The sequence below is a fragment of the Gallinula chloropus genome, assembly GCF_964237585.1.
Source record: "Gallinula chloropus genome assembly, chromosome: 8".
Taxonomy (NCBI): Eukaryota; Metazoa; Chordata; class Aves; order Gruiformes; family Rallidae; genus Gallinula; species Gallinula chloropus.
The window spans coordinates 14227055-14246188 of record NC_140093.1 but is presented as its reverse complement, the minus strand read 5'-3'; the positions used below and the strand labels follow the sequence as shown (position 1 = coordinate 14246188).

The following is a 19134-nucleotide window of genomic DNA, read 5'->3' as shown; positions in this document are numbered from 1 at the left end:
TGAACGCTCTCCTACACACTATCTACTGCTTCTGTCTAATCCAGACTAAAGACCAAACACTTGCTACTGATAATACACTACCAATTGGCACAACCCAGTGCTCCTAAAAACAATCCCAGCACCCTCGCCAACCTCTCGTTAAAGCACAGGCTGAAACATGCTCTGGCCCCATGCAGGTGGAGGTTAGCTCCTCTATCTGTGGTTCTTCAAACCACCAGAGAAATGAGTAATCACAAGATGCACGTCCCACCTCGGTTTCTTTGCACTTACAGGGAAGATGATTTGATGCCAATACCTGATTAACCAGAACAAATAAAAAAAGGGCTTGTAGTGACTAATATTTCAAGAGAACAATTCAACATCCATGTTGCTTACAGGGCATTATTGAAATGGGGCTATTGTTTAGAACAAAGTCGAAATATAGTGAGAAACAAAGGGGAAATAAGTTAATGCAAATCTTTTAATGGTTACATCTTTAGATGACACTGAAAAAGGCCATCTCTTTAATATGCCTTATATATTTGACAGCCACATTAATTTGAGAACTTTGTTAAAACAGCAGAAAGATGGGAACATCAGAGGACATTATTCAAATGGATCACCAACACACGGCCTCTGCTCCAAGGAAACAGAGAACATGTGTTGCAATCTGTATCTAATCATATTTTCAGCTTAGACTCCCACAAGCAATCTGTATCTGTGTTGTACTTCTCAGACAGTAACTGGACACAGAACTGGGTCCAAGCCTGATGAGCTTCCACTGTAAACCTGCAATTTATAACAGAATGACCAAAGTTGGTGTGTGAGCTGAAGCTAAAATACTGATGCTGGTCAAAAGAAATACACCCTTCAGCTAGCATCAGGTTGATAAAAAGGAGAAAAATCTGTTCTTCACAGAATTTATCGTGTGGCTAAACCTCAAATAACTATCCATAAGCACCATATTTGCAGAAGCTGACTGCACATAGAAACTCCTGTCTTGCCTATCTGCCTGGTTTGACTGAAGTCTGGCTAAAGGCCTTTGAAGAGGAGCATACCTGGAGGATTAGAGGCCTAAATGAACTCAGAATTGTACCCTTGGTGAGCAAACTGCAGTGGAAGTAACTGACAAGTCAGCATCTGCCAAAAGCAGCAAGCACTACTGTGATTTAGACAAACAAAAATACTTGTGCCAAGTAAAACTTGCCCCTCTGCCTCAGGCCTGAGTGTAACTCTAGAAGTTCCTCAGACATGTAGATCAGGAGTCACTTAGTGAGACCTGTGCTGTATTTCAAGTACGTGTCCATGATCAAGGTGCAAGGTTTACTTACAGCTTACCCCAAAACACTGTGGTATGCCACAGCTGGTTTCTCTCAGCAGTGTCAGAGACAAGTGCACACCTACGTGTCTGAATAACAGCATCTCCCTTTTATCTTTTCAATTTCTTTTTTTCACATGGGCACAGAAGATCAATTGTTCTAGAGAAACTTCCAAAAGGTACTCAGAGTTGTGTCGTATGCAACCACAGGTCTTATCTCCACAACTGCCACAAACCTCATTCAACAAGATGTGCAGAAACAGACACAACAGAAGACAAGTTTGCTCTACATTTGCCTAAGAGTTGATGCAGACTTAACTAGCCCACTGAACTTTGGCTGGGGCACCTGGTTTTCTACAGCTACAGGGCTGAATTCTGGATTTGTTCCGAGAGCAGCATTGGTGACACAGAGATGTTTTCATTCCTGCTGAGCAGCGCTCACACAGAGCCAAGGCCTCTGCTGCTCCTCACCCCACCCCACCAGCAGCACGCTGGGGGTGCACAAGGAGTTGGAGGGGACACAGCCAGGACAACTGATCCCAGTTGCAGCAAGGAAAGGAGGGACATTCAACAGCAATGCTGTTTGTCTTCCTAAGTTACTGCTATTCGTGATGGAGGCCTGCTTTGCTGGAGATGGCTGAACACCTGCCTGCCCATGAGAAGTGGGGAATGAATTTATCAGTTTGCTGGCATGTGTGGCTTTTGGTTTCCCTATTAAACTGTCTTTATATCAATCCATGTGTTCTCACTCTTCCAAATCTCTCCCTTATCCCACCACAGGGAAGTAAGCAAGTGGCTGCATGGTGCTTAGCTGCTGTCTGGGGCAAAATGACAACACAAAGCTGTGAATAATAAATTATTTTCTATGATAAACACAGTGAACTGTTTTTCAAACCATATTTCATCTTACCTGATCCATGGCCATAACTCCACAAGAGTTAAGAGGCTACTCTTAATCACTTTGTTTGATACCTGCACAGCTACCTCAAGAATGAAAAGCTGCAGTAGTAGCAGTGAAACAACACATACAGGAATGCTGCTGTAATGTGCAGTGTTATGCAATACTCTAGTGCTGATGACAGTAACAATCCGGTCCCTTCACTGTTTGCTGAGCTGCGTGACAGAGACACTCTCTATGCATGGACCAGCCAACTACAGATTAACAAGCCTCTACTACACCCAAACAGGTCCACTACTTATGCCACACTAAGTGTGGCATAAGTATAATTATAATCATAAATCATATAATTATAATCATAAATCCCACAGCCAAAGCTTGTTGTTCAGGTTCTTCCTCTTCTAAATGAACACCTTTGTCCCTCACCATCTACATAAAGGGTGGCAAGTTTCAAATCATGACTCAAGAAACATAGTCTTTCTAAAAGCACCGCAATAAGGACTAGCAAGCTTCCTGGAAAAATCACACCTCTATGATGTGATCTAAGATTGAACCTAGGAGTCAAACCAATGTGCTGGTACACAGGAAACAGGAGTTCAAACTCCAGCCTACCACTGACCTTGAACAGGTCATTTAAGTCAAACTGAATAATCACGTATTCAAAACAGGTTTTGGTAAGCCTGTCTATAGCATAAGATATTGTTTATATATACCTCATCTATAACAGGCATTTTGCAGCTCTCTTGACCTAAGAAGTTTTGAAACTTATTTCATCATTTTTTGTGCATTGCTCTGGGATTCCTTGTGGGAAGAGAAAACACAAAAGTGATAAACTGAAGCAAAGGCCCATCTAGCCCAATAACACTGTCTCCAGTGTTGATTTGCAGCAGATACTGAGACAAAAGCAGAAGGAAAGTGAGAAGGACCATCTTTCTCTTGATATATCCTCCCAAGTCCCCGCATTAAGGAGCATAAGGGTTTCTTCAGCCAGAATTTGCATCTGAGCCATTGTATTCAGCTGCCATTGATAGCTATCCTTCATCAGTTTAGCTAATTTCTTTTTAATTCCTCCGTATTTTGGGCTTTCAGACAGGCTGAAGAATCACAAAGCATTTCTGGCTATCATATTGGCAGTGAAAGGTGCTAGTTCCCCAACATATGAGAACACTATTAGGGCTGCCACCAGCACACCAAATACAAAGAAGTGGCAAGCCAGTTTTGTGTTTTGCTCAGCTACTATTGTATTTTTATGAACCCTGAAGCTGGTCATCTTCCCAGTCCTGAAGCTAGTGAAGAAATACATAAAACAGAGTTTCTCCTGGCAGAACAAAAGCCCCACAGAGCAGAGGGAAACAATGAAGCTGTTAAGTTCACAGCGTGTGGTTTCTCTAAGCTTGCTTTGGCAGCTGGCTACGGGGAATACATGTAGGTGGAGCTGGAAAACTTCTTACTCAGACTTGAAGGAGGCACGTTTTCCCCACATCATCCTCTAAGCACCTTTATACACAAGACCACAGGAAATAATAAATCCCTGATGTGCTTCTAACCGGCACAAGCAACCACAGTCCAGAGATGGGATGGGGGACTGAAAAAATATTAAGCTCTCTTTCTAGATAAACAAAAAGTAATTCAGCAGCCATGCCTTAGTACATTTCCTCAGAGCCATGGAAGCGAGTTTGTTTTGCTGTCCTTGCATAGCTGCAAGGAAAACATCCTAGCTGTGGAGCAATCTGCCACTAAGTGAAGCATAAGTAAGCTCACAGGCACCTAACATGCTTTCTCAGGAAAGAGAAAGCTCACACAGAAAGATGCACTCCGAGAATAAGCAGTAACAGGACCCATGTAAGTTTGGCATCTTCCAGATGCAACCTTTCCCTCTTCACATCCAGGGCCCCTGAGGATTTTTACAAGTGACCCTTCTGCCCCTCTTCAGACCTGCATCTCCTCCCACCCAGTTCAAGCCCTGAGCAGAAACTTGTCCTCCATGAAGCTTTCTTCTCCATCCAAACAATGTAAGTGCTTTCTAAGGCGCCCTGTACATAGGGAAGTTTCACTTGACTGGGTGGATGTAAAGTATCAGTACGTCCTGGGAGCACCACTAAAAGCAGTGAGCCACCAAGGAAGCAGAGCTCTCCAGGAAATCAACAGACATTTGTGCTTTGCCTCACCTGGGGATGCTGGTTAGATATGTGACCACGTTCAGAAAATCTTCATCTGGTATTTCACTGAATCCTGAAAATTCTGGAAAGGTAATAATGGGGGCCCCATCTTTCCCCCTTCCTCCTGCAAAAGAAAAGTAGTAGAGATTAGAGGGTGATTTTGTGCCTTTGGATAGATGAGTCAGTACTCAAGTGGGAAATACTGGGACATCCGACACTGAAGAGTGCCCAGATCCAATACGTATGTATGTGATCAGCTTCCCATTTGACATTATAGCTCACTGGAGTTTCATTACTTCAGTTTACTCCAGTTGATATTCCAGTATCTCCTGCTTATTCACAGCTTTTTCATGAACCTTCCACATAATTCCACCTAAGGGCTTTCTGAAGTTCTTTAGTTCCCACTTCCAAATAATTTCTTGGGCTATTACAACATTTCCCTACATACAGGCACAGCACACTTCGATTTCCTTCTAGACATTAAAGGAAATGAAGTAATAGAGCACATGAGCTTTGAATACACACATATAACCCATGACACAAGCCTGGGATCAACCCAGTCTTAGGTCTTTAACAAAAAAATTCTCAAAGTGCATGAAGTTTTGCTCTGGGTTTGTTTATTTGCATCAAGCTTCCACTAAATAGGACAGGAATGTCATAAGCAGCAAGGTCAAGAAGAGTCCTTATCTGAGGGACTCCCTGATCCAAACAACAGTATTCAAACTCCACCAGAGCTATGTGAAGCATGGAGCAGGGTCCCTTAGAACCCATCAGTCTTTACTGTTACCCTGACACAACACTCAGCTCTACATGTTGCAGTACGTACAAAATCTGTTTACTTCCTAACTTGGTTCTGCTGGTAAATCTGGGCATCACTCAAACCACACAGGAGTTAACAGGATTTCTCTCACCAACTTGGTCTCAGAGCCAAGAGCAAACCAGTGAGGCCATAAAGAAATACAACAAGATTTTTGTTACAGGTTTTGTTACAGGTACCTTATTGCTTCGTGCTGCTTAGGGCATTAAGCATGTGCTTTTCCCCAAATCTCTCCTTCCTCTGCAAGCTCTACAGAAGCCTATTTTTGGCACCAGCCTGAGGAATTTTCTACAAACCCAATACTCTGCCTAGTCCACACCCAGTTTTCTTAGTCATTTGTTATACATAGAAGATTTTTTTTTGTCCAAGGAATAGCCATGGCCTAGGTTTCCCTTAGTGAAGGGAAGAGAGGAAGGAGAGAGAAAAGGAAGGAGAGAGAAAGTTATCTTCCTCAAGGAAAATATCCAGTAAGTTATCCCATTAAGAACATCGTAGAAAACAGACTTAAGGAAAACCTAGGAGCCTTCATTCCTCAGAAGTACCCTCTAAATCCTCAAAAACTAAGCTGGTTTCCAGGCTGCCCCCAACAAACCATTCCCTTTCCCTGCTGCTAACCACAGCTGATGCCATGAACCAGCTGCTCTTGCTTTGGTAGTTATTGCAAAGAGATGCTCCAGTAATCCCTAGCCACTTCTGTGTAGTCCCTTGCTAGTCCTGATCCTGCCTCTGCCCAGCCCTCCTCAGCTGGATTATTTAAGGTCCCTTCCATGCTGCCTGGCCACAGAGAGCTGGGTGCCAAACACCACAAGGTTTGCATAAAGTCAAAATGAGAGTGCTAGAAAACAGGAATTCTGAACAAGGAAACCCTTTTCCCTCTTGACAACTGGCACCACGGTGGCTGTGGCAGGACACTACCTTTAACCCTTATTTTCCTTTCTGAAAGCTGATTATTGTTTTAATTAGATCTGAAAATGACTCAGTTGTGTTAGGTCACCCACTGAGCTCGCCCTGCAAGGCAGAAGCCAGGCCTAGAGAGACCCAAAAGGCTCTCAGTCAAAAGCAAAGGTGGCACAGTGAATCAGACTTCAAACGCTGAGCAGAGCCACGGCTCCCCACATCGACCTCCACAGCGGCCCTGGGATGAGGCCAAACGCTGACGCACAGCAGCTCCATCTCAGGGTGCTCCAGCTGCACTGGCTGCAGCCAGCAGCGACACAGAACATGCTGCCATGCAAATGTAGTCAGAATTTTCCGAGGAGACCAGGAGGAGCTCCATCAGCAGGTACCCAGCGGGGATGGCGTTACAGATCCCTACTGACCTCTTCTGGACACAGGCAGTAAGGGCCAGGAGGAGGGATCGGGAAGCGCGTCTGCTTCCCGATGGTCTGTGGTATTTCATGGATGGTCTCTGGCACTCATACACACGGATCCGGGCACCGCGCTTCCCCATTCACATATTGAAGCTACGGGAAGATGCCCTAAGTGGCAGAGATGTGGTAACCTGGAATGTTTTGGTTTAAAGCAGCGCTATTTGCCCCTGGAGGGTAAGGCAAAGATTCCCTGGGTACCCACCTTCAACACCCCAGAGCCTGCCTGCAGCTATACTCAAAAATTGCTTAAACCACAAGTTTCACATGGCACTGCTACTGCTCCTGCTGACAAGGGTCTCTGTGTCCCTTTCACCTTCCCTTTCTCTTGCATCCACATTCACACATGCTCTTCTTCCTCTGGCCTCTTTTCCCTGAGCTGGAAGAGGCTGGCTGATGACACACTGCAGATATGTGGGTGTGTATTTTTGTCATGGGATCTTCTCCTATAAAAAGCCAAGGAATGGATGCAAGAATGCTAAGCACTGGCTTCTTCCCTCCACCACTGGCAACAAATCTAGAAGGATGCTTAGGAGCAGCCTCAGAGCATCCAACTAGGAGCAAGGAGCTCCTTGCCTCTGACATGCCAAACACCCGTAACAGCTCTGGGGCTCCAACCCATTCTCCAAGGTGAAGGTAGCACTTAGTGCTGCAACCAAAACAGAAGACCACTCAGAAGGTTCTTGAATATAGCTATATTTCAAACAAGGAAATAAACAAGGAAAAATCCAGTTCCTGCCATACCATAAAATCAAGGTGAAGTTTGAGGGAGTTTTGTGATAAGCAATTGTTAGATGTTATGACAAGGAGAAGTCAGGAATGTCTGAAGGACAAACACCACAAGTGTTAGGAATGGGCTGTTCCTGCCCATATCTGAACTTTGAGCAGTAGCTGGGTTACAAGGAAAAAAAATCTGTATCAGTTTATCCATGTATCTAGCAAGATAACATGTTGAGGGATATAAGGGAAGCTCCTTATATATGAAGGGTGTTTGGAAAACTCTCTCCTCTGGATGAGAGATCAGTTCCATACATCTAAATGCTAATGCATGTTGTTTTTCTCCTGACACTAAAAACCAAGATTTGCTGCAGTATGCAAATTCCTGCAGAATGTGAATTGACAAACTGCAGCCCATTTTTTTTCCTGGGCCATCCTTGCTTTCTGAGGAGCTGCCACTACCGGATTCCTTCCGGTCCTTGAAATACTTTAACTGGCTACTCAACATCTTGGAAAGGCAGAGAGAAACTAAAACCCAGCAGGGACAGTCTCCAATCAGCTCCACAGCTGAGTGCTTGGAATTTGGCCTCAAGGGCATGCTCTCTACAGTTCTTGGACTTGCTGGGACCACACATAACCCCCACACTCCTGGGCATCACTTCTAAAAAAGTAATTGCTAAACAGAAAGTTTTACAGTCCATCACGTCCTGGGTTCAGCTAAGCAATGACACATCATAAGGGAGACAGGGGCAGAAACAGAAGAAAAAGCAGTACTCAAAGGAAACAAAAAAGAAAAAAAAAGAGAGAAGACGTTTTAAGTAGAAAGTGAGGGCAGGAGGAAGCTGACAGAAAAGAAGTGCTGAGCAGAGCACAAAGCTGAGAGGGTGGCATTGCAGCCAGCTGAGGCACATCTGCTCCTGTCAGCAGCAAGATAAGGATGCCCCAGGACTGCCAGGAAGAAACCAGCTTGACAAAGCCAGAGCAATGCGAGGCAGGAGCTGAGCACAAGAGCCCCGTGAGACGAGCGAGCAACTGCTTCAGTTTAGTGCAGTCAGGAGAACGAGATATGCGGAGAAATAGGGATCAGGAGCACGGCCATGCTGCCTTCATGCAAAGCACGGGCCCGCCTCGCTGGCTTGCAGCTCCTCCAGGCACCATTAGATGCCACTCTGCAGCGCTCTTGAAGCCACCCAGCCACCTCCGGTACCTCCTGGCAGCTCCAAATGCTGGTGCCGGGCCAGGGAAGGAACAGCTGGTGGCAGTGGTGGTTGCAAGCAGCAGCCACAAGCATTGGAGGTTCAGCTTGCCAGAGGGGAGGCTCAGGGCTATCCTCTTGCTGACCTAACACAGGGCTCAGTCCTGACCTGCCTCAGGGAAGCCAGGCCACCGCTGGCCCACTGCTCCTCAGTCAGACCCCAGGCTGCTCCATCACAGATAGCCCCAGAGAAAACTCAACCACATTTTGTCTACCATCTCCTGCTGCAGACTCGAGCTCCCCTCCCAGGCAGCACCCACAAACATAACACATGCTGCCAATTCAGCTTCATCAAGTTCCTTCAAGGGGTTCATCTCCTGTCTGCTCTCTATCTCTGCAGAGAGCAGCCTGCCTTGCATCCAACCCAAATGCATTGTATGGACTCAGTGCTGCCTGGGGAAGGGCATTCTGATTAAAGATCTTGATGTATAATGAGAGGTAGATTATCAGCAAGAAGATAAATCATTTGCATTCAGGGTCATACAGAGGCCTGGCAAACAACAACTTGAAGCAGAAATAAGGTGGACAGCATCAGTAGGAGATGGATTAGAAGGATGCACTGCCTGGAAAAAAGCAAGACTTAAGTGGAGAAAATTACAGTCAGCTCAATCTTCTGCCTGGTTTGCTACTCAAATGGTAGCATCCCTTTCCTCCTCGTCCTGGGCACTTCCATTATTTTGCCTCCCAGCTTCTTGATGAGCTTTTCCTGCTCTCTTGCACCCCAAGGGCAAAGGGCCAGGAAAAACCTGAGTGACAAAAGTACAGAGTGAATGTGGAAAGGAAAGAAACATAGGAGAGATGGCACACAAGCTGTCTCAGGATAGTACAAGGCATAGGTAATGGGACCATCACTCACTCATATCTGCACCAGCTCCCCCCATCCCAGGACAAAGCCATAGGTCCTGTTCAATAGGCTTCCCAGCAGCCTGGCTAGCTGTTGCAGTGAAAATGGGGCCAGAATTTAGCTGTGGAAACAAAACAGCTGAAGTATTTGGGGGAGGAGTATGCATGGGGGAGACTGGGATGTGGCAGCAGAGAAAATTTAGTGCTGCTTTGCAGTCCAGAGGGTGTGCCTGACAAACGAGGTGCGAGTGCTGAATTCGGAGAGCTCTTGCAGCTGGAGTTGCATGTTGCTGTGACTGAGGTGGAAGCAGCAAAGCCAAGTTCCTGGTCATGATGGGGACCCTAGGAAATCTCCTGCTCCCCAATCCTAGTCCACCTACACAAGTTGTCCAGGGACTGAAACTATCTATGGTTCAGACAATCAGAGGGGCTATACTGAAGGACTATTCTGTAGCCAGCAGCTTTTCTTGTGACACCAACAGTTCGATTATAAAGTAACATCTAACCAGAGCTTACCAAATATGCTGAATCCCTTGGAAAAAAACAAGCAACAAGAACCCCACAAAACCAAAAACAACCCACACACAACTCAAGAAACCAAACCAGGCTATGGACAGAAGTTCCAAAAGCTTGCCTGCAAGTTTACAGCACACACCTCCCCAGCCTGCCAGACACCAGCTCATCAGTACCGGAAAGTTCTTTTCGATTCTGCTGGCACAGGCAGACTCACAGCTTGGCTCTGCCCACATGCAGAGAGCTCCCTTAGTCACAGCAGCCCTGAGTACAACTCACCTCCTGGGTCAGCTCATTGCCTGGTCAGGTTTTGCTTTTTCCATCATCTCATTTTGGTTTGCATGTTGATTAAGGGCGGGCCACGGATGGTGAGTTTCTCATTAAACTTAAATCATGCTTCCTAGGTCCAGGTTTTTACATAGACTCCAAGCTGTCCTTTCAGCAAGGTCAGGCCAGGTTTTCCAAAGGCTCAGCTTCAACAGAAAGCAGATGGCCAAATGCCCTCCAGGCTTTGGAAATTAAATAAACTGGCTTCAGAGCCAGTTACCATTTTCAGACACAGTTGCCCATCCACTGAAGTCCATTGACTTCCCAGGAACAGAACACAAAGCACATGAATCTCTAATACACTTCCCCACAGTTTGTCTAATAAATTAGTGATTTAGTAACAGGATCCATTATTGCTGTGAATGGCAGATTGGGCTCTTTGAGAGGGTAATTACAGATAAGAACAGGTTTTGAAGCTGCAGATAAAAAGGGAGGGAGTAGCAGCACTTCCAAGAGCAGGTTGGTATAGCTGCTCAGGACAGAACAGCACTTTACCAGCAGTGAGAACTGGTGTGTGTTAGAACACCCAAGCGTTCAGCACTGCCCAGCGTCCTGACCTAGTTCTCTCTGGAGCTATAGGAAACACACAAACAGAGCTGTGCTCTCCTATGTTGTCACAGCTGTAGTCCCATATCTGGGAGTTCAGTTTTCAGGGAAGTGGAAGAGGTGGTTTCAAGACTAGAGTTTAACCACAAGAACCAGCGCTCCCAGCAGATCCCACAAGCTAAGCAGGGCTAGCTCAGCACTTGGAAAAAGAGATGACCAAAGTAGAACTATGTGATTATAGACATCATCACACTACACCACAGCTTTTTCCAAGACCACAGCAGACCAGGGAAGCCTTTGGAGAGTTTGCCTGCTCTTGGCATGGTTAGTCTGGTAGCTCAAGGGCCAGGACAAACAGGAGGCTGTCAGTATCTCATACAACTAGAACCTGACACAATCAAACAAATGTATTGGGCCTCTTACATAATTCCTACCATCTGCTCAGAGGCTGCAGACAGTCAGAATCTCCAAGAACTTTGTACACAGCAAGAGTAGAGGAAAGTGTTTCTAATGAGTCGTGTCCAGAGCAAACAAAGAGCCTTTTACTTCAATCCTTCTACTCTTTCTGCTTTACTGCAAGGGAATATATGGTTTCACTACATCTGCCTCAGCAGTTTGCTGTTAATAAATATTCATTTATAACAAACTCTACAACATTCAACCCAGTAACTTTCCTTATCGCTGGACAAATGGATTTGGGGTCCACAGGACAGAGCAGAAGAGCTTGACAAAGCTCAAGGCTGTGGAGCAGCCCAATCCTGAGTCACCATTAACATCCTCTGAGCTCCACATGTGCATGCACAAAAGAGGTGGCTGCCACCTACAGAATGAAAGAAATAACCCCAACCAGTATAAATCAGCATATATCATTTTTATGAAGCTGTTCAGAAAGCCATATTGTATGCCTGAAAACATGCTACAAGTAAGCTGGGAGAATCTTTTTAGCCTCATCACCATCAGTAGTAAGAGCAGAGGGGTCTTTCTTCAGACAGTGGCTACAGAGCTAGAAGGTATCAGCATGGAAAGCCAGGAAACAGACTTGCAGTCTCCATATAGCACCAAAATATTTATGGTTGCTTGTGCCTAATGCAAAGCAGCATACTTTAAGGAAAAGCTGCAGAGCTGGCCAGGGGAAAAATAAAAAAAGACTCAAAATGAAATTAGATCATTTAGGTGTGCATTACTTCAGTGAGGGAAATGAGGCAGGAGAGTACCCAGTTCTGCTTTTCTTGGATAAAACAAACCTCAGTCTTTTGCTGGAGGAAAAAGGAAGTTACACTTATTTAGAAAAATTAATTTGTGAAAAGCAGAGTCATTTCTGGGTGGTACCTCAACCTCAGTTTGCAGGAGGCAATAAAGGGACAGTAAGGAAGATTCCTGTTGTTATATTTTACCTATGAACCAGCAATGGTCACTAAAAGAGTAAGATCCTGGGCTAAAGGTGCCATGAGGATCGCAGAGCGGAGGCACACAGGTTTCCAGATTTAGCTGTAAACTCCAGACCAAAATCAATTTGGAAGCTATGAACTACACTGCCCTGCTCCATCCTAGGACATTATTTCTGGACTGCACCAAGCAGATTTTAGATAAGCCTGAAAATTCTTCCAATGGGATTTATGTAGATGGGAGCATGAATGGCACCTTTTCACTCATTTTCAGTACTCGTGTGCTGCTGAGTCAGCTATTTGCTGATCCCAAACAAACAAGTTCCTCCGCCCTGCCTTCTACAAAGAGTTATTTCCAAAGTCTTAAGCACCTTAGGTTTAAATAGCCTTACTTAAACATCTTTCCTGCCTCTTTCAAGAATAAAAAGAAAGAAACATGAAGAGTTGAATTCACTAAAATAGCAGGTGAGAGTACAGGCCACTGCGGAAGTGAGCTCAAAGAAATATGAAAATGCTTTCTATAATATTTACCTTGACATTTCTGTGCCATGTTTAATGCCCTTGGAATGAGAAACAGGGGGTTCTTCCTGTTTAGTAAGCCACTTTCCACAATTTGCTCATTACATACTATGTTTAGCTTTTATTAATGGTCTCAAATGTTGCAAGGTAGTAGGGTTTAAGAGCAGCCCTCCACATTTTACCAGATAGGCACTGCACACAGGGCACCGCATTCTCAGCATGCATGATGCTCTTTACACTGATGAAACTGTTTCCAGGCATTTGTGTACCAGGTAAAGGCCTTGAAAACAATACTGGTTTCAGCAGCTCTGCAGGCCTGGTGAATGGAAGAAACCCACCAAGCTGAGCATTGCAGAGAAACCAACCAGTAAGTGTTTGCTTGCTTAAAAAGCACAGGCAAGCATCCCACTCGGGATGACTGAAGTCAACATCAAGACCCCAAAGGAGTTGAATAGCTGTTAGACTCCCTGTTCTCTTCTTTGCATTTAGAGTATCTGAAGGTCAGTTTAGTGCTAGTGAAAGGGATCTAAGTACCATTCCTGAAGCAGTTCTTTTAAGTGAGGATGCTTCAAATTTGAAAACAGCCACCAAATTAAGAGACAGTTATCTCCCAACCATCAGTCACTATTTTTTCTGTTAAGTGGCTAGCACAAGGGGAAAGGGGTGCCCAGCTTCACCTGACCACCCAGGGCTTCTGAGAGCTAGTTGGGGCATCTCTGCATTGGAACCCTTGGCAGTCAGATGTGGAACACTTAACACTGAGTTTACTCACTAATCTCTCCAGTTTGGCACAGCAGAGCTATAGTAAGCACACAGAATGCAGGCAGACACCTGAGCAGCCAAAGGAGAATACTGCACTACTGCCCCACAAAAATTGTCCTCAGATAGATATTAGACAAGCATTTCCTAGTTACCTTGTGCTGAGCACAGAGGTGGAACACAAAAGGTCTGAGTGGTTTTAGGCAGTTGCTGACACTGTTCTGCATGGAAGTTTGTGTTTATTAGGAATTCTAGGAAGATGTAACCCCAAGATGCTTTATTGCAGACATGGCAGCAGTTGGTCACACCTCTGCCCAGTCAGTACCCTCTCCAAATGCAACACAGTTAATTGAGCTTATGAAACTGCCACAAGATGCTACACAGAAACCTCCAAAATCAAGTTTTAATACTCAGAGCCCACAAGGGATTTGGTGTCACTTAAAATTTGAATTTCATTTGGCAGCTTAGAGCATGCTGAAAAACATAAAGATGCAGCAAGCATTGGGCTCGCTGAGTTGATCACTTGCAGCGCTGTGTCCGTGTACTCCCCACACTGTGTACCCAGAGTTCCTCTTCACCAAGCAGAGGTGAACAGGCTGTCCAAGAGCACCTTAATAGGACTATCTCAGCATTTGGTGCTATTTCATGATACTCCACTGTGTGTCTATGGGGAAAAAGGAAAGCAAATTCTTAAACTTCTGTATTTGCAGAACAGGCGGAAACCCAGAAAAAGGAGTCGCCAGAGGCCATAGGGTCAGTAGGAGAGGCCATTTTAAGACTCAGATAAGGATTTCTCTTCTACAGGATCTAAAAAGAGTGTATTAAATAATTTGGCAAATATTTCAGTATCAGCTATTTATTCACAGCAGGAACTGCGTCACTTTGCATGACTGCAGACTTCAGGCAAACAAAGGAATAAGTAATAATCAAGTCTTTATAAGATTAGAACCTTACACTTCAGAAATGAATCATTTCTAAAACAAAGGCAAATGAGGAAGAGTGGGGGAAGGTCATGAGTAGCTCCCTGATAGACCAAAATCTTTTCCCATAAACAAGATGTTCGGACATTGTGCAGAGATAAGTACGGAAAGACTTGTTTTGTTTCTTACCCTCTAAATCCATTCCCCCAGCCCACCATGGGAAGTATGGGAAAGAAACCTGCCTTAAGAAAAACAACTGCAGCAAGTTGGCATTTATCAGTTCTATACACTTTTCATTTGCAATATAAAAATACAATTGCAACTGCTGCAGAGCCAAAGGGTGACAGCCAGCACAACAGATCCCAAAACACTGCCAGGAGAATCCCAGAGTTGATTACCAGCAACTTCTTACCTGACAAGATAGCAAATTGCCTGTGGAGCTGCTCTATTATATCCACTGCCACCAGCGGCCGTATCTCCTGCTGCATGATTTCATCTGTGCAAGAGAAAACAGAGATCTTCAATGAGTTAATAAAGGATGGAAAGATTGTCATTAAGGTCTTAAGTACCTGTCATAACAAAGATGACACTCAAAGGAAAAGAGCCTGGTTGGACTATTGGCTCAGATGTTACATGGCTGTCAGAGGAGGTAACGATACTTAGACTCTCATCTTCAGCCTACCTTATCTATCACCTTGTGTTTCAGAGAAAGCTTCCCATAAACCAGCCTCAGTAATTTGCCAGAGCGTGTCACAGGTTTGCTCAAGCTGACAGCCTGCTCCCTACTACTTCATGTTTCGTGCTAAGCCACTGCATTCGGCCTCCCACACAAAGCAGCTTTCCAGCCTTTGAAACAGCAAAGTCTGCTTCAGACAGAGTGCCATGTTCCACCCCAACTCCCTGGTCTCTGCTCCAGGACTTTGAGTAACCAGCCAATCCAGAAGAGTTTCCTTTGCTGATGCTTTTTCCGCTACAAGTGACTGCAGAGTAAAAGGAGGAAGTAATGGGCTCTGAGGCTTTCTTCTCATGAAAACAAAGCCCCTTCTTCTGGAGTAAACACTGAAAAGTTAAAAAATAACTTGGCAAGGAGCTGGGGAAAAGTCACCACAATTTTTGCATGTGATCTATTCAATGACCAGGATCTGAAAATCCCACATTGAGCTAATTTGATCTTTCTATAACAGGTGTACCCAATTGTTCTCCCCACCCTTCATATCCCAGTTCAGAACAGCAGCATTTACCGGGGAGTATTTGCCAGCCTAGCTAGCAGGATCAAGGTTTACATTACAATTACACCTACCATAATTAAGCCTTTAGCCACTGCACAGCTACAAAACAGCCACTGGTCCTAGTGCTCTCCAGCTCACCTCTAAGTGCCCAGAGGTAGAAGGAAGGAAGCTGGGTCCGGACAGACCACACAGATCAGAGTAAAGGTATCCTATTTAAGGGGTACCCTCAAGACCTTCACCAGCATCAATACAATACAGGCACTAAAATATGTTGGAACACCTGGCTTTAAGCAAAGTGTCCAGAAATAGAGGGGGAGGTCACAGAGGTTAGAAATCAGCTTGTCTGCTGCCCAAAATACTATCTATCTTGCTTTCAGACACCTATCCCGATCCCCTCCATAACTAGAGATTCCAGTTTTAAGTGACACAGTATCATCTGGAAACTCTTCTGTTAATTTTCAAACACTTTGCTAATGCCTTAAAGACAAAGTTATCAAAAGACCTCGTGCAATTGCCCTCTCCTAGACAGACGGTGACACAACACGGAAAGAAGTTGCAGAGATTTTGGCTGATGCACAGCACACAGCAGCTACTCCAAGCAATTGAAAAAAAATTAAAAAAAAAAAAATCTCATTTTGACCTAAAAAGGAGAAAAGTCAAACTAGAGCAAATGATCCTTTTGATGTGGGACCTCTATTTCCAGCCTGTTTAAGCAGCACACCATCAGCTTCTCTGCAGGTGGCTATGAGTGACTGGAACAAAAACGAATTGCAGCCAGAGACCCTGTTTCAGTGATGTCCTTGGAATTTACTGTTATTTCAATCTATTGCTAAGGTCATGTTTACACCGTGGCACAGAGTTAGCAGAGTTAAGGCCCAGTTTAGGACACAGACTAGTTGATTTTTAATCTGAGCAGAGACATCCTGCTCCAAGTAACCGAGCTGGCTGTTTGCAGAGCACTGAGTCACACTGTTACAGCCCAAAAGCCTGGACACATGTCAGTGCATGATCCCTAGTCATCAGAAATAGTTGATATTAACCCTTTCATCAACTGAGTGAAGCCCAAGATCCAAATCAGTGTCAGGTACAGCATGTCTATATAAAAGAGACCAATGAGGCTCGAACTGGTGGGGGCTACAGCTAGGGAAGAGAGAATTTGTTTCAAAAAGCACAGTGGGACAACATAGATTCAGGGCACAAATCAAAACTTGAATATACAGTTAAGATCACAACAGATCAGAAGGTAGATACAGCCTTTGTATGAAAAGCACCATATTTCCTCCCCACCCTGAGGCACCAGATCTGTAACAATGAAAGCTCCAATCCAACACAGCTTTGTAACACATTACATAGGGCTCATGACTTCACCTCCAGAGATGGTCTGGTCAAAACCAAGGCAGTTTGTCTTTGCTTGGGATGGCAAGAAACCTTAAAGCCCTCTTGCTCTCATTGTTATTATTAATTACTAATTAGTTATCATAATTAAAGCAGAGCTTGGACTCTCAGAACTAAGAAACCTTGAAGCATTCACTGAAGAAGTTTCTGTTGCATCCAGAAGATTCAAGATGTAGTGACAACTGTGTAGTCTCACAGGTAGATAGGTGCACTCAGGTTTGGGTGACAGGACTGATTTTACACTGCTCTGGTTTTGCAACCATTTGGTGGTTTGTACAGTGGATGAGACAATCACAAGGAGGCTCAGCAGAAACAGAAAATGAACTAGCAAACGTGCCACCATCTCTAGCCTCTCAGACTTGCTTATACCTCCAGGGTAACACACCTGTCAGTACAATAGCTTGCTTTTGGTGTGTACCAATACAAAGGCATCATTAGTATCAACCAGTCCTGAGCAAAACAAAAATCCCCCCTTGCTCCCCTTGATAAAGCTGCTTTATTAGCTTGCTCTAAATATACCTTGGGTTCTGGTTTCTACAGATTTTTCTACCAAGAAAAGTTTGTGGTGTAAGGATGAGATGAAGCATTAGGAACAAGAAATGCAGAGCACCAGTTAGGTGTCCTGCCTGGGCAAGACTCTCCAGTGAGCTACAAGGGGTTTGCTGTAAAACCCACACTCAGCAGGAGAGATTCAGATGATGAAAAAGGTGGTAGACAATACATTTGGTAACTAGGAATCCCACATTCAGGTGAGTGTAGCTCACACTGACATGCAGCAGTGCTCAGCCTCTTGGGCAAAAGCAGCCTACCCTTTGAATCTTTACACATTCTGCAGTTCTTCATTACCTGAGCTAATTGAGTTTGCCAGGACAATTAAATGGGAATAAAAATGTGATACTAGGGGCGGGGAAATGATGTGTCAGTTCATCCACTCTTGGTGCTCCTCTCAAACAGCTAGAAATCCAATCCCTAGCAGAGACTGTTCACATTTTTACATGCAAGACCAGTTTCACTGCAGAAAACTCAGCCTCACAGTTTTGCTTCCCAAGCTCTTCTACCAGGAAAAAGAAGAGCAATTACTATAGCCATCTGTGCGACATGGCTTCTCCTCCCTCCCAGATCTCTAGGGAGCCTAGCTGCAACCACGCTCTCTATTCTTTAAGGGGAAAGCCATTCAGTTACACTTCATAATTCCTCACTTAATGAGATGTGCTTGGGCCTCCCCACACACACACTCGCCCATTTTATTTCTCACCACAGCTGCATGTGTTCCTGCAGCAGGTCTGGAGCCCAGCCCACAGACTGCCACCTTCAGCCCTACACCAACAGCAGCCAATTAAAAGCTGCAAGGAATAGTATCTCGTTGACTCCTCTCTTTTCTGAGAGGAGAGAAAATAGTTTACATGCTAATGGCACCTAATGGTTTCCAACAGGGCTGGAAGGCTGGCCCACTGGAGTGAGACATTGGAATACACCAAGCAGATTGACACAGCAATGCCAGTGCTCTGGGCAAGAGAAGCAAAGGCAGGCAGCTCTAAGAGGACACTGGGGTTTCTTTGTCAGCTTTTTGGTGACTACAAATGTTACAACTGCCTAGCCTTCTGTTCACTAGAAGACGGGGTTGCTTCAATCCCCCATGTGAAGCCACTCATCTTGGAACAAAGGGTTACAGGCTTCCAGTGCAATGTTCATTTCTTCTTAATGACAGCCTCTATTTGTAACTCACAGGAAGGGAAGACAGCTGGGAGCAAAGGAAAATCTTTTGCTAAACTCAGAACCTATCAGCCTACCTGTACTCTGTACAAGCTCCATCAAAAGCAACCCTCACAGCATCCAAATCAGAACTGTGGATTTGGGGGAAAAAACCCAGACTGCTGATGTGATTGAAAATCATCAGGCAAGCTTGGGGTAAGACCAGGTATTTCATTTGCAGAGTATGAACACCTGATGTTATGTGTTCTCATTCTTCTTGTGAAGTACTAAAGGGCAACACACAAATCCTGAGCTTGAAAGTTGCAAGTACCTACAGTTCACAGGTGGGTGACTGGGGGTGTCTTTTCCTTCAGATGATTTGCTAACTAAACACAAATATAAAATCTATAAAGTGTAGTTGTTTAAATGCAATTTCTGGTCTCATTAAAATCAAGTTTCCTAGCAAAGTTTGCTAGCTAACTTGCAGAGTTAGATA

The 19134-nt window shown here is 44.7% G+C and overlaps 1 protein-coding gene across 1 annotated transcript in view; it reads right to left on the bottom strand.

The window, feature by feature from the left end:
- The window catches only part of MCF2L2 (MCF.2 cell line derived transforming sequence-like 2), a gene marked incomplete at both ends in the record, with an annotated part of 141691 nt that overhangs the window by 111876 nt on the left and 10681 nt on the right, over positions 1–19134 (bottom strand). Inside the window, 2 exons of the mRNA XM_084267614.1 lie at positions 4364–4478; positions 14735–14818. Coding sequence (XP_084123740.1) covers positions 4364–4478; positions 14735–14818 — 199 coding nt within the window. The remainder of the gene's footprint in view (positions 1–4363; positions 4479–14734; positions 14819–19134) is intronic.